The 26,631-nt window shown below is 47.8% G+C and overlaps 1 protein-coding gene across 2 annotated transcripts in view; it reads right to left on the reverse strand.

The window, feature by feature from the left end:
- Positions 1–640: 640 nt before the first annotated feature.
- LOC144105322 (uncharacterized) overlaps positions 641–26,631 on the reverse strand; it is a 29,741-nt gene continuing 3,750 nt past the window's right edge. Inside the window, exon 2 of one of the 2 annotated variants that reach the window (XM_077638457.1) lies at positions 641–2,081. In XM_077638457.1, coding sequence (XP_077494583.1) covers positions 771–2,081 — 1,311 coding nt within the window. In that variant the 3' untranslated portion in view covers positions 641–770. Of the gene's footprint in view, positions 2,082–19,806; positions 22,467–26,631 lie in introns of those variants that run through there. The other variant, XM_077638459.1, reaches the window with a different exon arrangement.

Genomic DNA, 26,631 nt, shown 5'->3' on the forward strand with positions numbered 1-26,631 from the left:
GGCGTGTAATTGATGAATTAATTGAAACAATCAGAAAAAAGATGAAAAATGCGTTCAAAAGTGTGAAACTGCTCAAAATGGAAAGCCTAACCCACTACCCTCTCGCGCCATTCCTTTAAGCCGGAGATGAACCGTCCTTTGAATTTCCTTTTTTTTTTTGCACTCGAAGGACGAAATTGGCAAATAAAGTAAGAGTAGAAAGATTCTAGCCCCCATATGTTAAGATGCACCCAACGCGTACATCAGTACATCAACACGCATAGCGTATTTCGTATACAGGGAACACGCCCGTCTGGACGGCCTGCTTGTCCGTGCCACAAATACGCGTCTCGACGGGACAAAAAAGAATGAGGGAAAGCTACCCGTGGTTGTCAACGGGCAAAAAAACATATCCTGAATTTCATGTGTTATGCTAATGCTCCCGAAGCCTGTGTATTACAAAGCTTGCATGAATACCAACCACAGTAAACAATCTGCTTCTACCAAACGCAAATTAAATACGGTACCGACACGGTTCATTCAGAAACGAGAACATACCATATAATTTTTAAGTAACTTGGGTAAAAATGTCAAATACAAAGAGAATCAAGTTCATGGTCGCTAAGGTTTCGGCAATTCTGGTAGGTTCGCGTACAATGCTAAATCAACAACCACCAGGCAGGACATTTTATTTTTATTTCTCCTTAAGATCCCACTTCTATATGTGTGTGTCCACGGAGCTCCATCGCAGCGATGCTGACGTGGTCGCTGTACACACATTCCGGCTTAAATCACGGAAGCAGCTCCAACTTCAGCCGAAGCTGGTCGTTTTCCACGTAACCCCCGCTGATGAGATCCTCGAGATAAAAAATTAAAGAAGTCTCATATAGATATTGTGCACGTCCCTCTTGCGGCCGTTGAAGTGGTGGACGGGAACCAAACACATCTTCTTCGCGCTCCCGTTCTTCTCCTCTCTTTGGATGCACGACACGAAGTTTGAATCTCGGCTGGAACGGCCAGTGAACAACGTCGTCCATGTCACCCTGGCGCAGGCGGAAGAACGCACGCATCTGTGTAATTCCACTCGACAAGTGGAAGAAGCGGAAACTGGGGGACATGCAGTAGCCTCGGAGGTATACACGCTCGCTCTCATAATCAGCCCAACCTCGCTGCCGTGTTTTTTCTTTGAGTGATCTGACACCCTTGACGACAAACTCGCACACAGATGCCTGTGGGTCAGGTTGTTTGGACACTGCTTTGTCCATGCGGCCCATTGCACTGCTGCTTTCTCCCGCTTGTTGCGTGGCCCCCTCGGCGCCTCCTGCAACCTGTGCGCCACAGACGCGCTTTCCTCTGGCCTTTTCTGTCAGCTCGCGTTCAAGTAGCTTTTCTATCGAATGTGTGCAGTTGGCAATGGCGTTCATAGTCTCACAGCTAGCAATGAAACGGCCTTTCGTGTCCTCTCTGAACGCGGTAATTTCATCCGAGCACTTTTTCAAAGACTCACGATGCTCTGATCTGACTTGTACGACTTCTTGCCTCAATATGTCTTTAACGCTGCTGATGCCCAGTCTGAGTTCTTCTCTCAGTGTTTTTTGGCAGGTGAACACCGCGGCTATTTCATCCCGGTATTTTTTCACGGAGTCACGATGCTCTGTTCTGGCTTGTACCCCTTCTTTGCTTAAAGTGTCCTTCACATTACTCATGCCCAGTCTCAGTTCCTCTCTCAGTGTTTCTTGGCAGCTGTTCACCCCGTGAACTACTTCGTTGAGTCGGTCGCCATTGGCGCCAGTTGCCACGAGCACACGCTCCATAAGCGCCTTCAGTTCACCGGCCTGCGCTTCTAAGGATTGCATGGGGGATGTCAGCAGCGCCGTCTCCTCCTTGCGGCCTGAATCCCCCTGGCATTCCAATCCAGCAGGCGTCGCAGTTGTAGTGCAGCACTCCGACTCCAAGTGCGCGCACACATCAGTGCAAAGAACTCTGGCCGTACACTTTGGGCAGCGAATGGAATGGTGCCGACATTCACGACGGAAGTGCTGGCCGATCTGCGATGCAGGTAGAACTGCACTGCAGGCACTTCCTTCGTTCCAACATTTCACCTGCAAGATTAAAACATGGGTCGTATTCTCAGCAATCGTCACTGCGTCTCCTGGCATGTGCCAAGAATTTGTTCCCTTCTTTCTTATTTATGAACGGGCTATATGCGACACGGCGGTCAAAAACAGCCTAGCTAATTGCACTTGAGCAATTTTGTGACGTCGAGCTCCACATTCCGCAAACTGACTTGGCTGGTGCGGTGCCCTTTAGAGCACAGTCATTTAAGTTTACAGCGAGTGCCGTTTAGACAGCACTTCCCGCCGCTCGTCAACACCCCGGTATGCTCCGCAGTCACGTGAGCGTCCCCTCAAACTGCACTCCTTGCGTATCGTGCAACATTTGTCGTCATTTTTTGGCAAGCTCAGTCTAGCGACGCCGCCTAGCGCGCTTTGAAACACCCCTCGTAAGTTGCATGCAGCCAGCAGGGGACGGCCCCTATACCACATGAAGGAAAGGAATAAGTAAAAGGGTTAGATTTAAATTATGCGCGGTTACGACAGCTCACGCCTTATGTGATTATCGCCCCCAGCGTCGATGTATTTATTTTTTAATTTTGAATTCTGGCTGAAGAGCAAAAGTACAACTACGAGTAACATTTGGCAGAATAGGCAAGTGTTAAATGCATATTTTGCACAGAACTTCTTTCGTGGGTCTGCCCAAGGTTAGAAATGAGCTCCGGCGAAATTACACACAAAAACTTGCTTAATACATCTGGACGTTGCCCACGAGTGCATAACTGAAGGGTTGCTAGTGCAACTGATGCTTAAGAGGCATGTTGAGCGCAAAACATGTCAGCGCTGTGTTCTGTCCCTTTCTGTTGGGCTTCGAGCCGTTGCGCTGGTTTACAAGAACTATGTCTGACCAACTCGCCCACCAGTTCATGTTTTAAAGAATTGCACACAACACGCCTATCCACAGTCCAGTGCGGCGCTTATAGAAAAACTCACAGAACAAGGAATGGTTTAAGAAAAAATTGGTAACCTGTCTCCTCGTCTCAAGCAAGTTGGCATAACCTGGCCTTGAGGAAACAGCGTAACGTAGTCTAGAACTGCCGTCGGCGATTCAGCCAAGCTTTACCTCGTCACTTGTCGGGGTGCATGGCGCAGAAGGTGTAGCGCTGATTGCATAAAGAAACCTGAAGCAAAGCATGAAGGGAAAAAAAACGGTTGCGATGATTTAGCCGCTATATCAACTGCTGCAAAGGCTGACAGAGGGCACGAAATTCCCGAGCAACGAAAACAACGCAAGCTCGATGAGGAAATCGTCAAGCTTGACCAGTGCTTCGTGAACCTGTTATCAGGCAAATCTCTTTCGACGACGGCGCCTTTTGCTTGAATTTGCATGAACAAAACAGCAACATATCCCTTCATGCAGCGACTTCGAGGCAACCACTTTGGTCCCCAGGTAAATCTCTGCTTCCGGTGAGACAGCCTGACTAGACCACTTCAGCGAGCTCTGACATTTTGCCGCAATAAATGCATACAAAAAAGTTCCAACCACTCCGTTTCCTGCTGGAGGTATAAGAAATGCGGGCACAAGGCAGTATGTTCTTTCACTAGATAATGTAGCAATTTTACAACCGTATATGCAACTAACGTACAGCTGGATCATATGATTCCACGCTATTAGTTGCACCTAGCTTTCCGTGGTATAGGAGTCTTACCTAAATCTTGGATACACGTGGCTGTGAACCTCCGCTCAGTCAGAGTCATTCAACACTGCTGAGACAAAAAGCCAAAATTCTCAACGGTCTATAATGCAACATTCATTCCAAAGCACAAGGACTGATAGAAGGATTTTAGACGGTTTTTTTTCCCTATTGGAGCACGAACACATGAGGTACTTAATATCTCTTCTCTGCCTCTGGACAGATACGGTGTTCTTAGACAACAAAGTCGCCAGTAAATTATACACAGTAGCACTGCGGTCCCTTTGCACCCCTCCCCACGCATACCTCTCTCCTTAGCAGCTCCTGGACGGGAAACTCCTTCAGGTCGACGTCTTCCTCCTCGCACTGGAGACCGTCCAGGGGACACACGCGCCCGCCATGACGAGTGCTCAGCTCGTAGCAAGACTCGCACAGTGTGTGCCTGCATGGAAGCACTGCCGCTCTGTTGCGCACCAGGCCACAGGCTTCGCACACCCTGTGCGGTGGAATGGGCTTCACGAAACGCAGGGGCCTCCAGTCCAGCTCTGCGGAGAACCCGACCAGGGTGTACTGCATGCTTCCGGAAGGCATTGCGCACCGCGCGCTCTTGTTGCTCGGGGATCTGTGCGACGGGATTTTTCCGCCCCCAGAGCGCGCTCTCATCGTTCCTACTTGGCTTTTGTTTTGTCTATCGTCGAGGCTGCAATCGCGCCGCCGCTGCACGCAGTCGGCGACTGTAATCCGATGAGCTGCGTCGGCCGGCGGCTCTGCAGCGCCGACGTGGCTTTTTCGGGACGGCACACAGCAGACTCAGTTCTCGTGACGCACCATTTTTCGATGAGACGCCCAAGAGATGCGATATGCTATCAAGTGGTCCAAGTGGCCTATGAGCACACACCTTCGAATCAAAGTTTCGCTGAATTTCTCGAGTAGTTCGGTACTAATCAGATATACCAGGTGTTTCAGGGAAGCCGGCCACTAACGTTTAATAATAGTTCTTTGAGGTAAAGAGAAGCTTTCTGCGGCATTGTAATACTATTCTTGGCGAACGTCACAAACCGGACGATTTATTGTAACTAGTTGTCAGCGAGGAAGTGGCCGGATTCTTCTCGATTAAAAGCAAACTGGTTTATTCGAGCTTACGGATACAAGGGTAAAACGAACTGGTTCATTAATACGTAGTAGGTTCGAAGGATCTGCAGAGCTGGGAGGACCGTGCTGACGCGTCTCGTTTCGTCGGCGTCTCTCGTTGGTCTCCCTGGGAAAATGCTCTCGCTCGAAGCTCGGAGTCTCGCAGCGCGCCTGTCGACGGCTCACGTTACGTCGTTGTTCGTCGCTCGCGTGATGCCGAGGCTTGGGAGATTTAGGAGTTCGGAGTACGGGCGCGGGCAGCCCTCGTGAACGCGTGGTTTATGTGGCGCGGAGTCGTGTGCCTTGGGCCACGGGGTCTGTGTTTAGACATGATTCAGAATGAATGTGCAGCCGATCCCCAGTCAGCGTGGCTCGAAAGCAGTCCCCCCCCCCCAGGCGTCGTTCCGCTCGGCGCTCACCTCGTGAGCCGGAAAGAGAGCCGGAAGAGGGACGCCTCGTGGTCGCTGCGAAGGAGCGTTAAGTGTCTTGTGCTGGCGTGATGGGTCCGCGTGGCGTGCAAGTAATGCGACCGCTGACATAGTAAAGAGATTAGCTAAATTCTAGTTAAATTTTAACAAATATTATTAGGCGTCTAGCTGATTGCAGTTAGATATTTAGTGCCGGCCGTTATTATTAGCCACATCCGTTTTCTGAAGCATGAAAACATAATAACCCTGGCCGCTGTGGCTCGAATACTTTCGGCCATACCTCACGCTGTTCGAAAACCGCGCACTTGCTGGAGGGCACATCGGGACGTCAATCTAACCGCGACATTCTCTGATGCACGTACCACGTGACAATTTAAGAACCGCCCTTGCTGCTGAGTGCCCCCCCCCCCTCCCCACTTCAGTGCTCCAGTGCGGGCGGGCGGAGAAGGTCACATTTTACGTGCGTTAATACGATTCGCCGGGTTTCGGACCCATTAAATTGGTTAAATTATAATAATAATAATAATAATAATAATAATAATAATAATAATAATAATAATAATAATAATAATAATAATAATAATAATCTACTTCCATCACCATAGAGTACTGGAGGGGATGGCGATAAAAGCGGTTATCGCTTGACAAGGTCCCCACCCCCTCTACAGCAAGTGGGCAGTGGCATGCGACGTCACTTCTGTGAACAGACAAATACACAATCACCAGTGCGGGTAAAAAATAAATACGGGTTGAAGCAATAGCAATAAAAACAACAAGAAAGAGAAAAAACGCTGTTATAAAGATTATAACAACAAGAGCAAGCAATACATGACAAAAAAATGTTTACACTATGAATACTAGGAAAACGTGGCTTCAGAAATAACGTAGTCGAGGAGGTCAGAGGAGCTAATGTTTCCTATGTCAATATTTGCAGCAATTAATCTATTCAGGAGTGAGGGAAGTTGGAATGTTAGCATTTGGCGTCCGTAGTTTGTTCTCACTAGGGGTACTGCACAGTGTGGTTTCCGACGGCGTGGGTATGCGCACTGAAATAGCTGAATCGGGGTTAAGTCATATATATTTGTTATGCATCTCCTTTGTTCTATTTTATAGGTGCGCAATAGTTTATAAGCATACAGGTTGAAAACGTTAATAATCTAGTGCCTGGAAAATAATTTTTTAGTTGAGTGTCTATTTGGGAGGTTATGAACAATTCTGAGGGCCCTGTTTTCAAGAACAGCAAGTTTTTTCAGACTCGTTCGTGTAGCAGTATCCCATACTAATGAACAGTAGTTTAGATGTGAGCGAAACAATGCACGATACAACAGAGGTTTTACCTTTTGTGGGAGACAACATTTAAAACGTGTCATAAATCCTATGGCTCGAGATGTCTTTAATGCTATATGATTTATGTGGTCATCCCATTGCATATCTTCGGTGAATATTACGCCAAGCGATTTCAATGACTTTACTAACTCAATCTGGTCTCGGTTGTAACGTAGCTCAATAAATTCGCTGCACTTTGATTTTTTTGGATGAAAGAGTATGACCTTAGATTTTGTTACATTAACTGAAAGAAGATTATTATCAGACCATGCCATCATTTTTTCCAGGAGTATGATTGCATTTTCCAGTAACTTACTACTAGAACCGTCGGATAAAAAGAAAGTGGTGTCATCAGCGTAAATTATAAAGCGAGCGTTATTATCCACACTAATGATGTAGTTAATATACAGGTTCAATAGCAATGGTCCAAGGATACTTCCTTGGGGCACTCCGCAGGTGACTGTTCGAAGAGTTGACTTGTATTCATTTATTTGGACATACTGTTTTCTATTGGACAAGTAAGATTTAAGTAAGACTAACGCTGGGCCTCTAATTCCATAAGATTCAAGTTTTTCCAACAAGATGATATGGTTTATGCAATCAAATGCTTTGCTGTAATCTAAGAAAATTCACAATACCAGGTTCCTATTTTCAAAATTTCTTTCTATATATTCCTTGTGGTATAAAAGAGCAAGTTCCGTTGCCCGGTTTTTTCTGAAGCCATAATGGCAGTCGGTAATTATGGCGTGTTTATTTAAAAAGCTTTCAACACGTTTGAGAATCAGTTTCTCGAACGCTTTGGAGAATACGAGCAAAATACTAATTGGTCGATAGTTCCCAAAACTGTTTTTGTTAACTTTTTTGTATATGACTGCTACTCTAGGAATCTGCCGTCTTGCACCGAAGGTGAAAGTTTCTCTGCATAGGTTGTATATGTGCTCCAATGGCGCAGCGATGATGTCGATAACATATTTAACTGAACGCATCTGAATATTATCCTCATCACACGAGGTACTGTTCTTTAGGTCACTAAAAGTGGACAAAATTTCTCTGGCAGAGACAGGTTCGAGGAACAAAGAATTGCACGCCTGTCAATGGATATGTGAGATGTAAAAGCAGAGGGGTTCAACGCAGGAGTAAAATACTTATTAAACTCTTCTGCGAGATGGTTACCTGTGTATTCTATGCCATTTTTAGTAATTTTATCGGGTTTACCAGACTGTGAAGCGCCAGAGTCAAGTGACCGGGTTTTACGCTAGAGTTTATCAGGGTGATTACATGTATCTGCGAAGTAGTTCTCGTAATACCTCAATTTTGCTACTCGTATGTCAGAGTTTATTTCTATACTTCTTGAAGCGGTCAAAAATAAGGATATCCTTGATGTGAATGAATAGCTGATATAGTTTGTGCTTTTCTTAAGTACGCGTATTCAGTTGCGTGATATCCATGGCTTTCTTATTGTTTTCGCTAGCCTCTTTATTTTTGAAACAAAGTATATGTTGTAAGCATGAGTAAAGTGGTCAAGGAATAAGTCATGAGCACTCTCCGCACTGGCCTCTTTGTATATATCGCACCAGTCCACACCTAGAATATGCGCTCGAAATCTTTCTAAAGCTCTTTCTGTTATACACTGGCACATAACTTTCTCACGAGGGTCGCGCTTCAGAACCTCCTTCTGGAAAAACAAATATACGCCCATATGGTCACTTATGTCACAGCATGTAACTCCTGAGTGAGTAAGTGCAGAATCAATATTTGTTAAGAATAGATATATGCATGTTTGGGAATTTGGAGTTAAATGGGTTGCTCTGGTTATCATATTTGTAAGACATCAAAATTCACACTGCTGCTCGTTGAACATGACATATCTATGTTAAAATCGCCTCCAATGATTACACCGTATTTATTCCTAATTACAAAACCTAAATAAGATTCTATTGTTTCAAGAAACATAAGCATGCCACGAGACGGTGGCCTGTACACCACAGACATTACAATGTTTCCTGGTTTAACTCAAAGGATTTCAACGTCATCCAACAGGTAACACAAAAGGTTTAAAATTTCCCACTGAAAGTGGGCATTAACAAGTATGCGTACACCACCTCCACGAGAGGTTTTTCAATTTAAAGGAAATGTTGAAAATGAAGGCAATTCAAAGGTATCGCTGTCGGTCAGCCAGGTCTCCGAGATCATAATTATACATCGAAAGGGACGCCAAAGCTACTTAACAAGATAGAGATGTCATCTCGCTTGTTCCTAACTGACCTGGCGTTTAGATGAAAACATCTGAGTATCGACGGGCTTTTCAATTCAAAACAAACGCTGCTACCGATTTCGGACCGGAGAGGGTACGTGTCCGGCGCCATCATGCAACATTCACAAACGGTACCTATTCACGGCACCGGATCAACAAGGTCATTCTCATCTGGAATGATCTGAACAGAATCACCTTCCCTACAAACATTTTCCCGTTTGAGCACCAAACAAACCGGAAATTGTTTTTCTTAGCTCAATCTTTAGTTTGCAGAAGCAGCCATTTCGTTCTTCGAATCAGGTTTTCACAGACGTGCACGTTTTTGCCTTTCTCTACCAAACATTTTCTTAAAACCTAAGACCCATCTCGTTAACATCATGTCTAGGCAAACTCTACGAAAGGGTCATCACGAAAAGAATACAGCAACACCTTGAAGACGAGGAACAATACCTCCAAAGTATGTTCGGCTTCAGAGCAAACTTGTCAACCCAAGACATCCTCCTACAAATCAAAGAGGAAATAATAGACAATTCCCAAAACAGGAGAAAACATCGTAATGGCCCTGGACATCAAGGGTGCTTTTGACAACGTCAGTCATGAAGCAATCATGGAAGGAATCAACAATACCAGGTGTGGGAGAAGAATCCACAACTATGTAAGGGCCTTCCTGTCAAACCGCACGGCCATGGTGGGACTGGGAGACCTAAGAAGAGAAACATTTAACACACCAAACAAAGGAACTCCACAAGTATCGGTGATCTCACCGGTCCTGTTCAACATGGCAATGATCGGCCTCGCACGCAAGCTGAGCAAGATCGAAGGTATCCAGCATGCCATGTATGCGGATGACATCACTGTCTGGGTCGACCAAGGGTCACTTGGCCGAAAAGAAGAATTATTGCAGAAAGCAGCGACATGCGTGGAGGAATACGTCAGGGCTAGAGGAACCAGCCAACTCCAGACTCCAGCAGTCGACCACCGGCCGTGCGCTCCTCCGCAGGTTAGGGTATAGCAGTAAAGAAACAGAAGGCAGAATAGCAAACATACCAAAAGAAGTCAGACAAACCATCAGAGTCTCAGAGTCTACCCCTTACCGAGAAACATGGACCCAAACCTGCACGCGGCTAGACGGGCCGCTAGGGCAGAGTACGTAGAAAAACACCTAGCTACCAAAGAAAACACGGTGTACACGGATGCAGGCCTGTATCCGTGGAAATGGGACACCAAAGAACATAGAGTTACATCAGTGGTCGTCAACCAGAGCCTAGAGGCGGTCACGTGTATAACAACAAAAAGTGTTCGGTAACCGATGGGGAAGAAGTTGCCGTAGCTCTGGCAGTAGCTGAAGGGAACCGACTAAATAAATCACTCACGATTCTGGCGGACTCGAAAGCCGCGTGTAGAAGCTACACGGCGGGAAGAATATAGAAGGGAGCACTGCAAATCATCCTCCAGACAGGGCCTCCCAATACATCATTACAACACAAAATTTTCTGGATACCGGGACACGCCGGAGTGGAAGGGAACCTGAGGGGAGACAGTCTAGCTCGCGAGATGACCCACCGAGCAGACACAACGGAGTCACAGGAACATACCACAACGGTAGAACCCACATATGCAGAAATACTAAATTACCACAGAGGAAGGAGACTGACCAGACCCGTTGCTGACGCAGCACGAGGCAGTGGGATGGCGAAGATTAAAAACAGGTACCTTTACAAACCTACACACACTACATAAGATGTATCCAGGACAATACAATGACAACTGCAACCCCCCCCCCCCCCCGCTATATCATACTACATGGGAATGTAGACACAACTATGCATTCCATAAACCAGAAAAGCCCAGTGCGGAACAGTGGGAGGGCCTGCTCACCAGCAGCGAGCTGGAAGTCCAGAGAGGACTCGTGCAGCACGCAAGCGAGGTGGCAAAGCTCAGCGGGGCCCTGGAATGAGGGCACCGACCATTGGAACTCGGAAGATGAAGACGTCCGGAATCCGCTAAACCCAAAGAAACGAAAATAAAGTTTTATTCATTCATTCATTCTTGGAGGCATTGGTCTCTTTGTGCTTGTCGTTGAAACCGAACAATAATGGCTGGTACCTTATCGATTTTTGCAGGAAGCCGGTGACATGCCTCAATGTCACTCTCACTAAGCTCAGCAACATTGATTTCTTTAGTCCCTTCGTTCACTTTCGGCTACGAGGTCGTCACGCTTGGTTTTAGAAATGCCATCAATTTCTGTATTCTTTTTGCTGCTTCGGAATTCCAGCTCGTCCAAGTCGGTATTAAGCTGACAAATTTGTTCTTCAAATCGCGTATTTTCGACCTGTGCCATTCTTTTCCGCAGGTGCGCGATTTGTTTTTCTTGGTTATCAACACGCTTCATGATTTCATCGAAATGGTCGGACATTGTCTGGACTGACTGCTCAATGTTGTCTACCTTATCTTTCAACGGCATTAGGCTATCCAGTTTTTGGCTGAGCTGAAGAAAACCAGCGACCACGTCGAATGGAGGAGCGTCGGCAGCGGGGAGCATTTTTCCGCCACGAGCAGCTCCCGTTTTACATGTTGGGCAGAGGAACGCTTTACGCGAACGAGCACTCAATGCTTTACCCGACTCGGGAATTCCGGAACGGCCTTGTACATGATAAGGGTACTGACGTTCTTTGCATCTTATAAGGTCATCAGGAGCATCACTTGTTTTGTTGCAAGCAATGCAGACTTCGTCCGCATCCCCTATAAAGAACAATCACGTATAAAACAACCACGTTACGACACGTTTTGGCAGCATCAGTGGCGCTGGAATTGGTCCACGGTGGCTCATTTAACAAGAAAGAGTGCATCAACATGGAAAGTGTGCAGAGGCGTGCAAGCCAAACTGCCGAAAGCGAGGGGCCTGTCAAGGAAAGCATAGGCTTTTACATGAACGAGGAAAACATGCTTTCACCGATCTCGCATGGAGAACATTCATTTACAAGCTTTCCTCCGTTCCCCGACGTTATTCTCTGCCCCCCGAAAGCTGTAAGTTTCATTCCACGGCCAAGTGTGCGTTTTGTTCTAGAAATGTTTGGCACCATGACGGCTTCAACACGGACATCCAACCAATCGTTCACAGTGTGTTGGAGCACTGAGAACAAATGTGCGGATGCAATTTGTATGTCTTCAGAAGCAATTTTCGGCGCATCAGGTGCTTGTTTTCTGAAGCGCTTACTTTTGTAGCGATAGCTAAATTACGGTAGCGTTTCGAGCCTTCAGCGTGGCGGCGCCGCCATGTTGTCACGTGGTGCGGAGCAGCTGCCGGCGGCGCGGCGCCGTGGCTGATCACGTGGTTGGCCACGTGACCAAGTTCCACTCGGCAAGCTGTAGCTATAACACAGTAGTGGTTATAGCTGTAGCTATAACCACTAAACAGTGTGGTTACCACCTAATCTGTTACGGATTTCCTGGGGCCACATTTCGCCAAGTGCGCGCTCTTTATGAATCTATTTCTCTATGGCCGCGCATGCGGTGGATGCGGTGCCAGGGCGTATTTGAAAAGATGGCGAAGGCGGGAACTAAACGCAGTCATGAGGTACTGAACCACAGCGAACTTGTAGCGAGCCATACACTCATGTAGTTAAATGAACAAATAATTCGAACGTTGTGCACCGACACAAGAGAGATTATTATTAAAACACAAGATTTTATAAGCCGAACAGCATTTTGTCTAAACCAATATGCCGAATTTTGTCATTATAGTGCAACGTGCTTACTGCGCCCCTAGTTAATGACTGTGGCTGGACAGGAAGCACGACTTTCCCCTGCCTTGTTACGGTTTCTGGTCGCAGTGGCTGGAGCTTACGAAGCAACTCATACGAAGCAGTTTCTTATCGCTGCTGTCCCGCTGCCGGCACTGGCGCGCCTGAGAAAGTGTGTAAAGTTAGCTCTCAAGTCTAGAATTGTGTCGGTCGAGATGTTTTAATCTAAACCAAGATGGTCGCACCTCTGTCATTGCCGTTTGGTAGGATTAATACCACGCTGTTGCCGACTTGCCTTGGCCCGTGTTCTCCTGTTCTGCGTGCTGCCAAAGTGAACTATTGTTGCGCCGGTGCAACGCAGATGCTCCTTGGCCGTTGTGGCTAGCTTATCACTTTTGGTTTGAAGCGCTTAGCGCTGTATGATACGATATGCTTGCGGCGCGTTAAAAACCGATGCCCTGGGGCAAGCTGCTGAAATGTTGACTCTAACGTCGGTGTCGCACGACATTACTTTCACAACTTTCACAACGGATGCATACTGGCTTGCCGAACTAAGCACAGCCATTTTCCTGCACCTGACCTAAAGAAAATGTATAGAGTAATGGGACTGCTCTACGCTCCATGTCTATAATGATGTGCTTGAATTTCATGTCATCGTTGTCTCAGTAGCAGCAACACAGCTATTTCCTTCTATCTGAACAAATACAAATCTGAAGAGTAATCCAACTACTCTATGCCTGATATAAATAATGATGAACCAACATATCATGTCATCGTAGTCCCAATTGCAGCAATCCTAACGTTGTTGTTCTGCACATTTTCGACGCTTACCTGGTGAAGTGTTGTAGCACTTCAGGCCGTTTCTATGTATGTGCTTTGATCAATGAGCTACTTTACGCGCTTAAACGATGGATACAATAAATCACGAACGTTGCAGCCACACTTGCTGGACACTCTTCCGATTTGCGCGTTTACGGCATTGCTCTACAGGTGATACCTTGCTGCAGTGTGCGACAAAATACGTGCTCAAGAGTTTCCACTAAGAATTATGCTGAGTCTTCCTATCTGGAAGATTTCCTTCCTGTCTGACCTGCCTTGTTTGCCAGGCACTTCTGTTTGCTTGCCAGCTGCATACAATGAACAGGAACTCGAGAAAGTATGAACGGCAAAGGTTGGCCTGCACTGCAAGGCAACAACCCTCAAGAGGGACGAGCTCGTAAGTGCGATGGGCCGGATCCAAAAATAAAAAGAGCAGTTTAACATTCGCGCCAAAAGCATACGCCGGCGCGAAGTCATACAGAATCATGAAATTGACTGGCAGCCCAGCACCCAGAGGCGCTGGTGATCCCATGAGCTGCCATGTTTTGAACGCATTAGTTCCTATGGAAACTTCGCTACCATTTAAAATTTACCTTGGTTGACGCGCCAGTCGGCACCTGGGCCGCCGGCCTCTCCTGGAATCAGCCCGCACACCTTTGCCAATTCGACCTTTGTCCGCTCGACGAGGATTTGCCCATCACCTGCCGTTATGAACCACCCCGAGGGGACCCGAATGTGTGTGCTTTCAATCACCGTGCTCCAATCACCGTCAACAACCAAACAGGTCCGCGCGCGGAAGTTGGGCGCAAAGGGGCCCCCAATTCCAGTGTCTCTTCAAGTACGAGCCCCGCTGCGGCGTGTGGGAGGATGGGGGAGGAGGAGGGGGGCATTATGCCCAATAGCCTCGACAAGACGTGGAGACAATGGTAACGTTTGTCGGTGGTTCACCTCTCGTGTGCTCGCCTTGCGCGTCGAGTGTTATGAAGAGCAGGATGTCGGCAACACACGTCTACAACCAGCTGGTCATATATGGAACGTCACATGCTGCCTGACGACAGTCGACGCTGGCCCCACGGCATCCTCCTCTCCCTCAGCCGCAACATGTGTCGGGGGGCGTGTCCATTAGTGCGGAGGTGAGAGATTCTGCCCAAAAGTGAACGGGACAGGCCACTCCCCCCTCAGCGATGCCGACCTCAATCTTGGGACTTCAGGGAATGAGAGCCTTACAAAACTCGGAAACAGGGGTGCCCCATAGACACTCTTATTTCTTCGTGACATTCGACAATATGTGAAATAAACTTGCAGAGCCTTTCCGTCATCGTACGGCTCTCGCTACTCCGCTTCCGGCCGCGTAGTTCGGAACCCGTCTACGAACACCGACTGCAACAATGGCTTGCGTGCTGGCCTCGTAATCTGGTAAACCTTGCTTCATTTCCCCTAACTTTCGCCAGATTTGTTTCTTCTTTGCTGGTGGCTTTGTGGGCAGCATTTCCTGGGCGCCGACGTCGAAGCCGGGTTTCCGTTGCTTATGAGCCACGTAAGGCTTTCGCCTCAAAATAGAGCCACGCCCCTCAGATGGCCTAACACCGGTCGGCACTCGGGCAACGCAGCGAGCTATGGAAAAGTAAATGATTGGTGCAACGTTAAGAGACAGGAAAGGAGCAGAATTGGACAAGAAAGAAATACGAATAATATCGTCCCGGTTGAAATAGACCATAACAAATTGGGCCAGTTCAAGGCATGCAACGCGAAGGCGGGATATCTGTAAGCGCAACGGACAATGCTCCAAGCGAAGGTGGCAGAAGGTAATATGGCCGACGAGGTTAGGAAGTCTACCGGAATATGACGTCCGCTCTAGCAACGGTCAGTGTTATTTGGGAGTATATTAGAGAGGCCTTTCCCGGGGAGTAGACGCGTTTATGATGATGATGATGCGTTGCCTTGGTTGGCATTGCCCACCGCACAAAATTACGTGGCCGGACCACTACACTTCTCCGCATGTCAGCAGTGCCTTGAGGCGAGTGCGTACGCCAGACCGAAAGCTTCAGTGGTGGTCGCCTTCTGAACAACTGATTACACCCTCCTTTTCCCCCCTTTGGCTTTGTCAAACCGGTCGGACCTTGATATCGTCAAGCGCACCAAGCCACATGATTTTAATAATCTCACCATGCTGCTGAAACAGCCGCTAAAATCTGTATATATGCTGCCAGCAGGTTCGAGCACGCGGGAACTGAAATTTGCCAAAAGCAGTCACTTGGGCAGTGTTCTATATCGTGTAAAAAAAAGACTTCCTCTGCACTAAATGGAAAACGGAGTTCACTGGGTCTTCGTTATATCGCGCCAAAGGATAATCTTACGTTGTAAAAACCACATATGAAATACATAGGCTTCTACACTACCTTCCAAGACGTATCGCTGTTCGCTCTTAATATCCGTTATAGCAAGGTTCCACAGCATGTCGCTTTCCCGCATTGCACATTATGCCGTGAGTTGGCATTTTTGCAAAGAAATATGTGCGCACATCTCATTTGAAATCAAGAAGAAAAAAATGCTTGGGTAGGAGATATAGGAGGTATTCAGGTGATGTCACGGGCGCCATTTTGTTGTCGAGCGCGTAGCTTCAGCAGTGCAGGCCGAGCAGGAGGGAACAATAATCCCATCAGACACGCCTGCAGCCTTTCGCAGTACTCCACAAGCAACAAAGTGGCTGTCGTCACTGAATACTCCATACAATGGAATCCTAACGGTATCTAACTCAGTGCCTGTTTGCCGATGCCCAGGAAGTGAGTAAAATACGACGCCAGGTGCACATCCCTTTATAACTGACCCGAACATGCGAAACACTCGCAGTGTGCTTTCGCTCTTCCTGCCTGCTGTTCACCGTGGCCTCCGAGACTCCAAAATATCGCAGAGGCCGTTCTTACGAGCGGCCGACGCCGACATCTGCAGTCAGAAATTCGTACAGCTAGCAACATCACCTACAGTAATAGCCCTAGGGACCGCGCTGGCAACAGGCGCTTTATAGAAACGGTGGAAAACGCGGGACCCACGAGCATGCACACGTGAAATACTGCGACTATGATGGTGCCGTTTTCTCGGACACACATCTCTGCTATGTTTGCCGGTTTCGATGCATATATACGCTGCAGAGCCTCAGATAGAGCAACTTCCGAAAATATCTCTGCACAATTCTCAATCCGATCTCAGCTAGCCTCAATGTGCGTTTAAGATGATAGTAAGTACGGCAAGCCACATGGCTTGTCAACCGCGGTGCCTGTGTGATTGAAGCGCGAATAAATACATTGCAGCTGCTATCACATTCCACATTCTTCACAAAATGCCCCCACTTGAAATAGTTGTTCTATTTTTCCTCTACTTGGGAGCTTCCCACCACCCTCTGTACAGAGAAATTCTCTGCATCAATAGCGTCGTCTGCTCGCGCGCGCATTGCACGACGGGACTGCACCGCCACCGTCGGTCTCCACTGTGGCGCAGTGCCGCGCACTGGTGTTGTGCTCCTCCCAGCCGAACGTACGGCACTGCACGAGTGCCCAGAAAACTGGACCCCGTCAGATACCCGCCGGTCCTTAAGGGTAACGGAGGGGATTCCAAGAGAAGGCAAACGCAGCAAGTTGGGCGGATGAGATTAAGAAGTGTGCAAGGATAAGGTGGCCGCAGCTAACAAAGGACAGGGTCAATTGGAGAGACATGTGAGAGGCTTTATTTCTGCGGTTGAACTTAACATGCTGATGATGATAATCATCATGAGTGCACACACGTCCTGAAGTTTCGCGGGCAGCGCATTTGGGGACAGCGTGTGTATAGCGCGAACTTCCCGTATGCGAACTGCGCCAGGTTTGCTGGTCCTTACCTCTCGGCTACGTGCAGCCTCCGAGAAGAGTTGTGAAAGCACTCGGTGGCGTCACAGCCACGTGACGTCTCAAGACAGCGCCTTCCACCGGTTGCTGACAGAGGCGAGAGGAAGCGCAGTGTGGTTGTAGGGCGTGTTAACGTCGCCGTGGTGGAGCGCCCGCCTACAACGAAAAGACGATAGCAACGCGAGACCCGACCAACGGCTCTTCGCAGAGTTCAGTTCTATGTAGATGCCAGGAGCTTAAATTTAGAGGCGCGAAAAATTGGAATTTTTCTCGGCAATAACCGTTCATTTGCCCACAGTGAACGAACATAGCAAAGACCAAAACGCATAATTTTTTTTTTTGCAAGGATTTTCACTCCTGCACTTAACGAAGTCGCCTGTGCCGGAATAGCACGAGCGATAGCCCCTCAACAAAACCGCTCCTCCCACCCCATGACACTCTCGGAGCCATTTCAGTCACAGGTGGGACTGCAGTTATGGACGAACGAAGAAGGGTCCGTGCACGGAAGGTACAACGATGCAAAATACAGCCGCAGCCCTCGGCTCGCCTAACATCGATTGTTCCCATGTACGCACACGCTTTTCGGCAAATTCGCGGCGGTGTTTATTTCTTTGTCGCTTTACAGTCTAGCGGCTGCATTGCGCAACCAGGTTCAGTTGTCCCTCAGCCGTTTCAATTGTCCCTCAGCTGTGCAGAGAAATCCTCAGAACCACCGAGCGTAGGACCCGCTGCACTGGGTCCTAACATATTCGCTGCTGTCACCGTGTGCATGCACACAGTAGTACGGCATTTTAAATGATGACTGCTTACCTTAATTTGGGTAACCTGAGCTTCGTAGTAAATTTCGAAACGCAAATCACTATTCACACGTCTATATAACTATTTTATTACGTAGGTTACCGGTAGTCCACTTATTATTTACGCACATAAAGAGCTAGTTCGGTCAAAAAGCCGTCGGCGTGGTTCGCACCGCGTCTTGAAAAATACTCGCAGGGTACGCGAAAGCAATCGTATCATGCCAACTGTTTTCCGCAGAATGTTCCAGGTGGTGTCATAGAATTCAGCGTTTTGTGCAACTTACTATTTTAGATAAAGCCTAGCTCTCTGCACGAATTTGATCCGGCGACCTACAATCGGGGGCTGCGTAAAAAAAATGGTATCATGACAATTTGTGGTTCTAGTGATTGATGTTTATTGGTGTGGGACAGGCGGTGAAGAGTTAAAGATATCATTCTAACTTAAATTGGAAAGTAATTAAAATCAGCAGTGCTTTAAAAATGGCTAATTGGTCGTTCATTATTACAGGGGAGCGTTAACTCCAGAACTAACAAATCTGACGCAACAACACGAGACACCAAGCGCAGACTATCAACTGAGTTTATTTTCGAAGGGGCTCATTTCTATACAAACCTAGTCGTGTAAAAAAGCGAGAACAAAGACAAAAAGCAGAAACCACCAAAAACCAAGCAAACATGACACGAACCGCACGTGGCTCCATCTTTTCGCACAAATCATGCTTAATCACCTTAAGCTGCTAAAAACATTTTTCTTTTTTGGTCAAAGCCACAGACGGGTCGCTTACGTGCCCCGCGGATGGTGTCATATTTGCTTGATTTTTGGTGTTTTTTGCCTGTTTTCGTTTTTTTTCCACGATTAGGTTTGTATAAAAATAAGCCCCTTCGAAAATAGACTCGGTTGATAGTCTGCGCTTGGTGTCTCGTGTTGTTTCGTCAGTTTCGTCCGTCCCGAAGTTAAGCGATCCCCTATCATAAAGGAATTAAAAAGTGAAAAAATTTGAAATATGGGCTTCAAAGGTGTGAAGCAATGCTTGATGCTGATAATTAGAAAAAAATGAGAACGGGTAATTGACGATTAATTTACAAAAATTGAAGAAAAGAAAAACATGCGTTCAAAGGTGCAAAACTGCTCAGAATGAAAAACCTAACCCACTACGCTCTCACGCCATACCCTTAACGCGGAGCGCCAACTGCCCTCTTCATTTTTTTTTTTTGCGTTCGAAGGGCGAGCTTGAAAAACAAAGTCCGAGTAGAAATTTCTGGCCACTGTGTATTTTATAAGCGCACAATGCGTACATTACCACGCACAGCGTAATTCGTATGTTGGAAACGAGGCCGTCTGAATGGCCTGCCTGTCCGTATTACATATACGCGCGTCGATGAAAAAAAAAAAAAGAAAGCAAAATCTGCCGGTAACTTTAATAACTGGCAAAAAACACATGCTCAATTTGTTTTAGTATGCGAATGCTCCCGAATCCTGTGTATTACAAAGCTTGCATCAATACCGGGCAGAATAAACATTAATCTGCTTGTATGATACGCAAATTCAATATGTTACGCCGCGATTCAATCACAAGAGGGAACACATCAATTAATTTTGAAGTAACTTGGGTCAAAATGTTACATATACGCTGAGAATGAAGTTCATGGTCACTAAGCCTTCAGCAATTCTGGTAGGTTCGCATACAACGCTAAACCAACAACCACCAGGCAGGACATTTTATTTTTATTTCTCCTTAAGATCCCACTCCTATATGTGTGTGTCCACGGAGCTCCATCGCAGCGATGCTGACGTGGTCGCTGTACACGTATTCCAGCTTAAATCACGGAAGCAGCTCGAACTTCATCCGAAGCTGGTCGTTTTCCACGTAACCCCCGCTGATGAGATCCTCGAGATAAAAAAATAAAGCAGTCCCATATAGAACTTGTGCACGTCCCTCTTGCGGCCGTTGAAGAGGTGGAGGGGAAGTAAGCACACCTCCTTCGCGCTCCCGTTCTTCTCCTCCCTTTGGATGCACGACACGAAGTTTGAATCTCGGCTGGAACGGCCACCGAACAACGTCGTCCATGTCACCCTGGTGCAGGCGGAAGAGCACATCCAGCTCTGTAATTCCACCCCAACAGTGCATGAAGCGGACACCGAAGGACATGCAGTAGCCTCGGAGGTATACACGCTCGCTCTCATAATCAGCCCGACCTATCATACGTGCTTTTTCTTTGAGTGACCGGACACCCTTGACGACAAACTCGCACACCGATGCCTGTATGTCAGGAGGTTCTAGCACTACTTTATCCACTCGGCTAATTGCACTGCTGCTTTCTCCCGCTTGTTCCGTGGCCCCCTCGGCGCCTCCTGCAACCTTCGAAGGCTTGTCCCGCTTTTCCGTGGTCACTTTTGCCAACTCATCTCTGGGCACCTTTTCCAGTGCATTCACACTGTTGCAGATGGTGTTCATAGCCTCACTGCTTGCAATCAAACGCCCTTTCGTCTCTTGCTTCAAATCACGGAAGCAGCTCGAACTTCGGCCGAAGCTGGTCGTTTTCCACGTAACCATCACTGATGAGATCATGGAGATTAAAACCTGCAGTAGTCCAAGGTGAATCTTGTGCACGTCCCTCTTGCGGCCTTTGACAAGATGGATGCAAATAATTCACAACCCCTACGCTCTCTTCCTCTTCTCCTGCCTTTGGATGTACGACACGAAGTTTGATTCTTTGCCTGAACGGCCTCCGAACAACGTCGTCCATGTCGCCCTGGTGCAGGCGGAAGAGCACATCCAGCAGTGTAATTCCACCCCAACAGTGCATGAAGCGGACACCGAAGGACATGCAGTAGCCTCGGAGGTTTACACGCTCGCTCTCATAATCAGCCCGACCTATCATACGTGCTTTTTCTTTGAGTGACCGGACACCCTTGACGACAAACTCGCACACCGATGCCTGTATGTCAGGAGGTTCTAGCACTACTTTATCCACTCGGCTAATTGCACTGCTGCTTTCTCCCGCTTGTTCCGTGGCCCCCTCGGCGTCTCCTGCAACCTTCGAAGGCTTGTCCCGCTTTTCCGTGGTCACTTTTGCCAACTCATCTCTGGGCACCTTTTCCAGTGCATTCACACTGTTGCAGATGGTGTTCATAGCCTCACTGCTTGCAATGAAACGCCCTTTCGTCTCTTGCTTCAAATCACGGAAGCAGCTCGAACTTCAGCCGAAGCTGGTCGTTTTCCACGTAACCATCACTGATGAGATCATGGAGATTAAAACCTGCAGTAGTCCAAGGTGAATCTTGTGCACGTCCCTCTTGCGGCCTTTGACAAGATGGATGCAAATAATTCACAACCCCTACGCTCTCTTCCTCTTCTCCTGTCTTTGGATGCACGACACGAAGTTTGATTCTTTGCCTGAACGGCCACCGAACAACGTCGTCCATGTCGCCCTGGTGTAGGCGGAACTGTGCATTCAGACATATACTTCCATACAAGGCGCTGCATTGGAAACAGACACTGGGGGATATGCAGTAGCCTCTGAGGTATACACGCTCGCTCTCATAATCAGCCCGACCTTCCTTACGTGCTTTTTCTTTGAGTGATCCGACACCTTTGACGACAAACTCGCAAACCGATGCATGTAGGTGAGGTTGTTTGGGCACCGCTTTGTCCATGTGGCCCATTGCACTGCTCCTTCCTCCCGTTTGTCCCGTGACCCCCTCGGCGCCTCCTGCAACCTTTGAATGCCTGTCCCGCTTTTCTGTGGCCACTTTTGCCAACTCATCTCTGAGCTCTGTTCCGACTTGTACCACTTCTTGCCTCACTGTGTCCTTCACATTAGTAATGCCCAGTCTGAGTTCCTCTCTCAGTGTTTCGTTGCAGGTGAACAACGCGGCTATTTCATCCGAGCATTTCTTAAAAGAAGCACGATGCTCTCTTCTGGCTTGTACCTCTTCTTTGCCTACAGAGTCCTTCACATTACTAATGCCCAGTCTGACTTCTCTCAGCGCTTCTTGGCAGCTGTTCACCCCGTGAACTACTTCGTTGAGTCGGTCGCCATTGGCGCCAGTTGCGACGAGCAGCCGCTCCATGAGCGCCTTCAGTTCACCGGCCTGCTCTTCTAAGGATTGCATGGAGGATGTCAGCAGCGCCGTCTCCTCCTTGCGGCCTGAATTTCCCTGGCATTCCAATCCAGCAGGCGTCGCTGTAGTAGTGCCGCACTCCGATGCCAAGTGCGCGCACACGTCGGTGCAAAGAACTCTGGCCGAACACTTTGGGCAGCGAATGGAATGGTGCCGGCATTCACGACGGAAGTGCTGGCCGATTTGCGATGCAGGCAGAACTGCCCCGCAGTCGCTTCCTTCGTTCCAACATTTCACCTGCAAGATTAAAACATGGGTCATTTTCTCAGCATTCGTCACTGCATCTCCAGTTATGCGGCGAGAACTCGTGTTCTTGCTTCTTATTTATGCACCTGCTATATGCGGCACAGCGGTAAACAACTGCTTATGTAAATAAATTCTCATGTACTACAACTTTAGGATGTTTAAGGCCACATTCCAGGTACTGATTTTGTAGGTGCGGTCCACCACAGCACGATCATTTAAATTTTGCAGTGAGTGGTGCTTACAGAACAATCTCCGCCACTCGGCTGCTCACTCGTACGCTACGCAGTCAGGTGGGCATCCCCTCAAAATGCATGCCTTGAGTATCGTGCAACATTTGTCGTCATTTTCAGGCAAGCTGAGTCTAACGGGTCCGCCCAGCGCGCTCTCGAACGCCGCTGGTACGCTGTATGCGACCAGAAGGGGTCAGTCCGTTACCATGAAAGAAAGGATTAAGTAAAAGGGTTAAATTTAAATTATCTACGGCTACAATATATCTCGCCTTACTATGTGGTTTTCAAAACCGGAGTCAATTTTTTTGTTCGTTTTTTTTTCAATTCTCTCTAAAGAACGACGCTAAATTACTGGTAACGTTTGGCGTAACAGGCAGTGTGATGTCAATATTTCACAGTGATCTTCTTTGGTGGGTTTTGCCGGGGCTAACAATTTTCTCCGGCGATATTCCCCACAGCAACTTGCACAAACCATCTGGACATTGTACACACGTACATGTTTGCAGGCTAGCTGGTGCATTGCACACAGAAATTGCACACAGTGATGCCCATCCAGGCCTTAGTGCGGTGCTGAGAGAAAATCACATAGAATATGAAGAGGATAAAATTAAATTGATAGCTTGTTTCCTCGTCTCAAGCAGGTTGGCATGGACTGGCCTAGAGGAAACTCCATAGCGTACTCTATAGCAGTTAATTTCACACAGAGTGGTAGCCGCACTAGGACATTGGGAAGATCATTTTGGGTGATGAACCTGCCCATGGCATGAAAATCGGTTTTCGAGGAAAGGAAATGGCGCAGGATATGTCTCACATTTCGGCATAGACAGCTCAGCTGAGCCGCGCCGTAAGGGAAGGGATAAAGGAGGGAGTGAAAGAATTAAGGAAGAAAGAATAGTTTCGACAAACTGGGGATCTTCAGCTCCACCGCTCTCTGAACTGAGCAACGTGCATGTCTCCCTGGTGAAAATCAAGGAATACAATCAAGGAACAATCACTGAGCCTGTAGCAGTTCCGAGCCTGCGAGTTTAAAATTGAGTTAACTTTCGAGCGCTGCCGACGCGCGCCGCTCGACACAACATTGGCGCTCAATTCCAAATGAGGAGGCCTCGACATTCAGCTACAACAAATGTTGGTCAAAACTAAAAGCAACGATAAGTTTTAATTTCTAAGCTGAGAAGCATTTATTTTAATCCTTTACACGATATCTTTTCAACGGATGGGAGCTTCATTCAGATCAATCTACTTGCAAACGCCCAAAGCCTGCAGCGCAATCACATTCTCTCAGGAACGCTTAAACACATAGCCGTGTGTCGGAGTGTTTAAAACTTTGACAACGTTTTCCGACACAGAACTTGCCTCTCCGAGTCTATGGGTTGTTCTGCCCACATTGGCTCAGGCAATTACTAGTTCACATACAGTTTTCTTTGAAGCCGCACTGCAGCCTCGGTAAAAAATAAACGAATGATATGCGAATGCGAAATCAAAAGAAGAGCGTTAGCCAAGTTGTTTTCAACTATCCTTTCCAGGAAATTAGGATACAGCCGTGTACATCACGAAACAACAATTCGTTTGGCACCACCGGCATCCCTCTGCGACCACTGGTTCGCCCGCCACGGCCTCCGAAGGTCGCCACCCATTACGGTTTCCATGATCAAAGGTCGTCGGTACCAATCCCTCGCGCACACCAGGCTTCAACTCGACTAACTACTTTGTGCACCGAATCTACCCATTCGTTTGCCTCCACCCTGAGTCCTGTGCGCCAAATGGGTGGGCCACGGTTCCCACAGCTTCGTTACCAATGGGGAACCCAAGTGTGTGTGTGTTGTGTTATATATATATATATATATATATATATATATATATAATATATATATATATATATATATATATATATATATATATATATATATATATATATATATATAAACACACACACACACACACTTGGGTTCCCCATATATATATATCGGAACGCCAGCATGGGTTTAAAAACCAGGGCGCCCGCACGGTCACGTGCTAGGATGGTTGGGGGGGGGGTCAAACTTTGAGCTACGCTGGAGCAATTTGATCACATCACACCGGCCGCCATCTTGTAATCTCGCACGGACAAGAAAACGCTCTAATGCGAGCAGTAAAAGCGAACGCTCTCAATGTAAAAGTGATAACATAAGGAAATACAAGGCGCGACAGCATGGCGATTCGCGTCGCAGTGAGTGAGTGAGTGAGTGAGTGAGTGAGTGAGTGAGTGAGTGAGTGAGTGAGTGAGTGAGTGAGTGAGTGAGTGAGTGAGTGAGTGAGTGAGTGAGTGAAAGACTTCATTGACCAACAGAAGAGGACGACCTCATCCTATCCTCGGGCTCTCCCTCTCAGCCGAGAGATGAGGTCCAGGAGGGATTAGGGTGGACAGGGTCGCCGCGTCAGATGCTGGCCTGGATTTCTGGAATCCCGGCGGCCTCTTCAGCCAGTCGGACGGCTGGGAGCTGGTGCTCGGGGTTTGGGCTACGCAGCGAGGTCTCCCAGGCGTCTCTACTATCTATTTTATTCGCCCTGCCTGTGTGCACTCCCAATAATATGACCGAGGGTTCCTCTCGCTCCACATTTCTTACATTTGTCATCCTCAATTTCCAGGATATGTTTAATAATGTTGGGTGCGGCCAGACGCCTGTCTGATGACGTCTCCACGCCACCGCTTGCTGATTGTTAAGCTTCAAACTGGGCGGGAGAAGTTGCCTGCGGTGTCGGCTGTAGTACTGAGTCACTTCTTGATATGCGCCACAACGCTTTCAGCAGGCACCGACGCGCGCTGTCAGCAGACCCTTACCTCGTGCGTCCGGCGATCACTCACGGCTGCTCGAACGGGCGAATCTTACTTTCAGGCTGAAACACCAGGGGTTTATTTGGCGCTAGCTGCGATGCGTTCGAATTGCGATGCGCGCCGCTTGAAGCGGGTCTGCACTGTCGCGTGTGGCCTGCATGGTGCACTGAGCACACGTCATGGCTGCCTGACTTGATTATTTAATCCAGTCATGATGCTGCAATTAGGGGCGGGTCGCTTGGCGTTGTTATATTTCTTGTGCTACAGTCGAAAGCCTCCATTTCAGTTTCTCCCTAGGATAAATCCTTGCTCAGGAACGGAATCCTTCATTCCACGGTGACAGCAACAGCGCTAGAACGCGCTATGAGCGTCTTAAATCAGGTATAATGCGCAAGATGTTTTGTTTATAAGGTCATTTAACTACTTAAATTCGTCCGCATGATCCATCAATATTTCTCATAACCTAAGCAGAAGAAATTATTGTTGAGAGAACGTATGCCCCATGGTTCATATTGTGCTTGACATTTTGAATGATAATGCAATCATAAGCACCGAAATCAGAGACTAGATGAATGTTTTTCAGTGCCCTTTCTTGTTGCTGTGGTTGTCCGTTAACAGGCTACTTAAATTTACTTAAAAGTACCCCCCTACCATCCATTTCTAACAAACATCATTCCCTCTCACCGGCAATAATGGTCGCTTCTGTGAGGGTCTCAATTAGTGAGCGAGGCCTGCTGTAGTAACGACCAAACGGAGTCACGTCGCAATAAGTCCCGCGCATTACAAAAGATTTAACGAGCTGACAACAGTGCGTTCTCACGGTCTTCGTGTGACCATCGAATGAAGGATGCCGTTCCTCAGCGCGGCTTCTGACCGAGAAGCCGGAGCGAAGCCTTGAAGAACAAGAAATAAAATTGGAGGACGCTTAGAGGGCCACTGACCACCCTCAGGTCGGAAATATTTTCTACCTCTCTGGTAGCGAGGCACCGTCCCCACGGTAAGCGCCGCCGCAAAAATGTTTTGAAAAGGCTCATCAATAGCGTTGTTACAGCCATCGCAATCAAGCTACTTCGCGCTGCTCCTCTGCTTCCGTTCCCTCCCCGAGATGTTT

Source organism: Amblyomma americanum, chromosome 9 (genome assembly GCF_052857255.1).
Source record: "Amblyomma americanum isolate KBUSLIRL-KWMA chromosome 9, ASM5285725v1, whole genome shotgun sequence".
NCBI lineage: Eukaryota > Metazoa > Arthropoda > Arachnida > Ixodida > Ixodidae > Amblyomma > Amblyomma americanum.